At 50.9% G+C, this 6000-nt stretch overlaps 1 protein-coding gene across 2 annotated transcripts in view; it reads left to right on the top strand.

Moving 5' to 3' along the window:
• Window positions 1-2628: 2628 nt before the first annotated feature.
• SLC10A7 (solute carrier family 10 member 7) overlaps window positions 2629-6000 on the top strand; it is a 137569-nt gene continuing 134197 nt past the window's right edge. For both annotated transcript variants that reach the window (XM_054293405.1, XM_054293413.1), the window contains exon 1: window positions 2629-2728. In XM_054293405.1, the coding sequence (XP_054149380.1) occupies window positions 2629-2728 (100 nt within the window). The remainder of the gene's footprint in view (window positions 2729-6000) is intronic.

Raw genomic sequence — 6000 nt, 5'->3', positions numbered from 1 at the left:
AAAAAAAATTAAAGGCAAAACATCCATTCAAAGCAAGAGTGCCTCATTAAAGCTTATCTTTTTTATTTTTTTGAGTGCAGTGATAAGTCCTGATATATCTAATAACCATTTGATTTGGGGGGCTTTTCTTGTTTTTTGTGGTTTTTAGTATATATTTTCTTAACTGTCCTAAACGTAATATCCAGTGTGATATCTCATCCTTCTTTAGAGAAGGAGAAACAGGCTTGGGACTGTGCACAGGATGTGATCCTTTGGAGGGGAAATTGAGAAGCACCTTCTAGAGCCTAGGACTGAACCTGAGGTTTCTAACCTTTGCCAATTAGATTTGCTATGATCAAATATCTGAAACGTGCTGGCAAAATTAACTGCAATTAACTTGAACACTAAACAAGGTTAGAAACTTATCATTAGTATCCACCTGCAAAGAGTGAGGGGCAGAATTGCTACCATGAAAAAAGTAGGATGCAAAAGCAGGGTGAGGCTGCTGTCTTTATTGCATGATTGAATTTTATTGCCAGATTGAGCATCCTCCTCACCTGCCCCTGCTTTGCATCCCTCTGCAACTTCTGCAGGAATTGAAACTGCAGCATTTTCATTCACTATGCAATTCAGCTGCTTCTGACTTCTGCGTCCATAACTTTTGACCTAAACAGATTATTTATTATATATATATTTTCCTGAATTATGCTGGATGTGCTCCTGCCTTCTAGCCCTGCTAGTGCAGTGTGAGGCCTCTGCATCTTGCAACCCATTGGCCTGGATGGAACCACCAGGAACAGGGTGCAAATTCTCCTTGCCATCTCTGTTCAGAGCTCCAGGACTGTGTACAAATTCACAAGAGAACTACCAGGGAAACCATGGACATCTCCCTGGTCTCCTGCTGTGTTCAGACCAGAGGGCCCATGCCCCCGCTGGTGTGCTTTCAGAGCCACACAGGAAAAGGTGTGCATGCCTTGATCCGTGTCCTGGAACTCGGGCCACCTGTGAGTGAGTACCCACGGAGAGATTTAACACAGTTTATGTGATAAACTTTGCACATCTTCATCTGATTTCTCTCACCTGTGCAGCAATCAAATCCTCCAAGTGATCAAATCCTCCACTCATTCTAATCACAGCTTGCCTTAGATGAACATTATGCATTTATTTTCTCCCAAAAAGTCAACCTGCAGTGGTTGCACAGGGCAAGTGCAGGGAGGGGGGAGGTTGCTCCTAAGAAGGGAGTAAGGATCAACATGTACTCCAGTAAACTTTAGCAAAGCACTGAAATGTACAATCATTTTAAACCTCACTATTTGGATCAGCTTGCGGGTGGGAGAAGGCACATTCCCTCTCTATCCAAACACTTCGGCTCTGATGTATCCCTGTTTCCACAAGTGAACCTCCCAGGACATGCAGGGATGTACACACCTTGGAGATCAGCTGAGCTTTCAGCTATAAGCATTTCTTTCCCTGGTAGCAGAAAGCCCGTGGCAGGGCTATTCCTTGAAGCCTGAACACATCGGCAGAGACTGTGCAGGATGAAACTTGCCAGAGATGTTCAGGAATTGCACAGCAGAGCTGCCGGGCACGGCAGAGCCCTGCGGGACGGGCAGCACTGGCGGGAGCCGCTGCAAGTCAGAGCTGCTCCTGCTTTATCATCTCCCTGACCACCACGCTTGGAGCGCCGTGGCCGTGGCCGGGCAGGACGATGAATCCATAGGGGAAGCGCCGCAAGAGGGGAACAGGGAATGGAAAACACGGGTGGAGCACCAGGATGAGGTTTTAGGACACGAGGTTTTAATGGAAGTGGTTCTAGCACTGAGGCAAACCAGGGAAGTACTGTTCGCGACAGGGGCTGAACGGGTGCCTTTGGGGCTGCCCAGAACGGCCAGGCGGGCGCTCAATGGGAACTCCCGGGCGGTCCCGATCCACGCGTCCCCGGCGGCGCAGCGCCGTGAGGGCGGGCGGGAGCGCACACCGGCCACAGGTGCGTGAGGCGGCAGCAGCCCCCGCCCGCCGACGCTCCTGGCCCCCGGGCTGCGGGGAGCACCGCTGTCGGTGCTTGCCCCGCCGGCCCCGGCCCGCGCCCGCCCTCACGGAGCGATCCCGGATCCCGATCCCGCCCCGGCGCTTCCCGGCTCGCGCCCGCCCCCCGCGCGTCAGGCGCCGGCCGTCACGCGGCCGCTGTAATGCACCCAAACAGCGCGCACCCCGCGCTGCGCCCGCCCTGCCGCCACCGCCCGGCCCGCGCCCGCCCGCCCTGCCGGCTCCGTGCCCGCGCTCTCCCCGACCCGCCCGGCGACGGCAGCCACGGAGCTGTCCCGTTCCCGCCGCCCGCGGTGTCCGCCTCAGCAGGGGATGCGGGCGGGGGCGGCCGGAGCCTGCCGGGGATCCCGGTTGCGCGCAGCCGTGCGGGCGGCAGCGCGGGTCTGCGCGCCTATTAGGAGGCGCGTGGTAGCGATGGCGGCGGTGGGTGAGCCCTGTGCCGTCAGCGGATCCGGCTGGCCCTGCCGGCGGGCGGTGGGGCCGGCCCCGCCCCGCGCCTGCAGCCGCCCCGAGCAGCCGAGCGGAGCCGGACCGAGCCCGGCCGAACCGGACCGAGCGGCGCCGGGCGGAGCCGAGCCGTGCCGCGCCGCGCCGGGCAGCGCCATGGGGCTGCTGGAGCGGCTGCGGAAGGAGTGGTTCATCCTCGGCATCGTGCTGGTCATCGCTGTGGCGCGGCTGGAGCCCGGCGTCGGCGTCAAAGGCGGTGAGTGCGGGCGCGGAGTGCGGGCGGGAGCTCTCGGGGGCACCGGGAGCGCCGGGACTTCGGCAACTCCCGGCGGCCGCGCCCCGTCCCGCCCGTGCGGGGTCCCTGCCCTCCACAGGCTCCTCTCGCTCCCTGCTGCCAGCCCCAGCTCCTCAGGATCCCGGGAGCTGCTCCCGCTGTGTTCCCGTGCCTCTGCTCGGCGCCGTACCTGTGCCCGGAGGAGCGCCCGGCTCCTTTGGGATCAGGAGCGATGGGAGCCGAACCGTGGCTGGCTCGGAATGTGCTCCCGTTCAACTCCGCCAGAACTTGCAGGGCTGTGGGCACGGAGTCCCGCGGCTCGGGACATGGGTTGCTGCCGTCTGGAGGTGCAGCCGAAGGAGTGCTGTGGTAAACTCTCGGGTGCTGTGCTCCGGCCAGACCTTTCCCATCGCTTTATAGTAGAACATTTGTGTTTTAAAGTTTTGGGTTTTTTTTTTTTGTCTCGTTGTTGTTCCCTCTTACTTCCTCGTGGAAGGTGGGGGAAAACAGGGGAACTGATCCTGTGGGAAGTGATGGTGTGAAAGATGCGTACACGGGGCAAAGCAGATCTGTCCCTGGCTGAGCAGGGAGGGCTTGGATGTGTCCCAGAACAAGGGCTGGTGACATAGCCACTGTTATTTAAACATAAACAATGTATCTTTAAGTATAAACACTGGGATGAATCCTCGTCAGTTTCCATTGGAACTTCAGCTCCGGACATTCACAGATTTCAGGAACATATTACAGGTTGTATTTCTTCTTCCTAATTGTTCTCTGGTGGCTTGAGAAAAGGGATGTAGAACACTTCAATAGAATTCCTATGGCAGTTCCATGTTATGTGAGAGGAGGAAGAATATACCTGTGCTTTTTTTTTAATTTATTTTTTTTCTTAATAGAGCTGAAGTTTGAGTATAGACGGCTTCTTACTGAGAAGCCAGACTTTTCCCACCTCTTAGCTTCTGGGGAAAAAAGAAAGTGATTTAAAAATTATGTCTCTGAACATACGCTATGGCAGCTCAGGCTCTGGTACCTCATGGAGTTCAGGGCAGGCAAATTCCTGCTGTGCAAGGATCCCCTCTGACATCGGTGTGCTGTTCTGCAGGGGTGAATAAAACCCACGTGGAGCTTCTCGCAGGATCCGCGCTGTGTTTTCTGCACACCTTAGAGATGACTTGCAATTGATAGAATCAGGTGTTTTGTCCCTCTCTGCTTTAAGTGCCGGGCTGATTGTGAGTGGCCAATTGTTCCTCGGTTCATTTCCTGCATGGAAGCACTATGATGGAGCACTTCATTAAATTATCCTGCTGCAAAGAGATGTCAAGCTTTGACACTGTATTGTTCCTGGGACAACTTGCTTGAAAAATCTTGGAAGGATTGATTGAAAGTAGCTAGCACATGTTCCCCATGGTGGTATCCCTTCCTCTGAAACCACGGGATCTCTGTGCTCTGAGGAAGAAAAATATTTCTTTTTAAAAGCAGAAAGAGGTGAGGGCTGGGAAGTATCAACACAGGAAAAACCTTACTTTGTCATCTTCCAGCTGACAAAGCCATGCACGGTAATTTGCAGGGCTTTAGTGAATGGTATGGATGGTCCAGCATCCATGCCCGTGGAAGATTGTGCCATAAATAACAAAGATTTGTGTTGTTGTCACCTCCGTGACATAAGCCAAGCCATTTTTGTGTGTTTTCCTATTTGATAAATGAGCCCATTTAGTTCCTTTGTGAAAAGACTTTTTCTGTTGTGGCCAGAGAGAGTTCCCTGTGCTCCTCGAGTGTGTGCTTGCTCTGGTGGTAGAGGCTTCTCCTGGGAGAAGGAGTTCAGGTAGCCAGTGAAAAACCAGAAACCAGAAAAAACTGAGTCCTGGAGAACCCCTGTTGTAGCCAGATTAACCCACTGCCTGTCTGCTGTATGTGCATGTACACAGAGAGTCTAATCTTTTAAAGGATTAGAAAAAAGAGGTAATTGTGTCTATAAAATATAGTTTCTGTAGAGCTATATATATATATACTTATGTAATCTTTTGAGGTTTTCCCCCCCATCTATTCAGTTAATGTGCCATAATTTTGCAACTAGTTATGTGCTTTGTTGCAACTGTTAACTCTTGCATTTCCTGTCTCGTTTTTACCTTAACCTTCATATATGTAGCTTGGTGGGGTTTTTTGATTGTTTGTTTGTTTTGGGCTTTTTTGGGTGTTTGACAAACACAGTTTTAGTGTCTTGTCAGCAGAATTCTCTCTGAAGGGAGGATTTAGGTTGAAATGACTTGAGATGCAAATTTGACTTGTACAGTCAAGTCCCTCTGATTTAAGGACCATTGACCCTACTCCAGTGTGACCATCAATGTGTCATTCATCCAGGGGAGCAGAAAGGTTCCTCTCTCCTGCAGTGCTGAGTCAAGGCTGCCTTGTTTGCTGCTGCAGCTTTGCTCAGGACAGCTTAGGGTCACTTGTAGAGTGAGGATATTACTTTGGTCCTAAGTAGACTGCTCATATTTTCTTTCTAATGTAATATCTGGTTGAGTGCTCATGAAAAAATGAGCACATACACTTTATGCCTGGTGGCCTCTGAAGGCAAAGTGTATTAAGAGAATTTGTCATTTTTATAGGAGTGTAAAAAAAGACTATATTTTAATCTCCCTGAAAAAGTATATAAATATATACAAATGTAAGCCTTCAATACATAGGAACCCTTGGTGGTGCAGGCATCTGCCCCTGCTGCTCTCACTGCAGCAGTGTCTGAAATGTGTTATTGTGGGGCTGGAATGAACCATGTGGAACCATTTTCTGTTGTGAGGGGAATAACACAGAATTGTGTTGCCCTGAGGAAATGATTGCAAGGTGTGATTTGGGTTCTCCTGTGCAGGCAGCCAGACAGGTGTGTGTGCGTTGTAGGGAAAGAAGTGAGAGGGAGCTGTGTGAGGGATGTCAATGACCCTGTGAAAGTACCAGCTAATATTTTTGTTGGGGTGTATGGTTTGAGTTTGCTGATGCTGTAGGGAAAATTTGATGGCAGAAGTGTGAAAGGTTCCCCATTTTCAAATTTCCAGGATTTGTCTGTGAGTTCCCAGTGGCCTCTAATCATGGAAGTCAAATTTATATGATGACTTAACTCACTCTGCACTCACTAGTTTACTTTTATTTAAAAATTAATAGCATACTTTCTGTAACTTGATAGAAATACCGTTCTTTTTATTAGAAACTTTACTGATTAAACTTTCTCCAGGTATTTTTTAAAGTATTCTCACTCTGATATA

This window comes from Melozone crissalis, unplaced genomic scaffold (genome assembly GCF_028551555.1).
Source record: "Melozone crissalis strain CALT ecotype California unplaced genomic scaffold, PUWL_Pcris_2 ptg000006l_1, whole genome shotgun sequence".
NCBI classification, from domain to species: domain Eukaryota; kingdom Metazoa; phylum Chordata; class Aves; order Passeriformes; family Passerellidae; genus Melozone; species Melozone crissalis.
The sequence above is the reverse complement of the archived record's forward strand: the minus strand, read 5'-3'. Positions and strand labels throughout refer to the sequence as shown.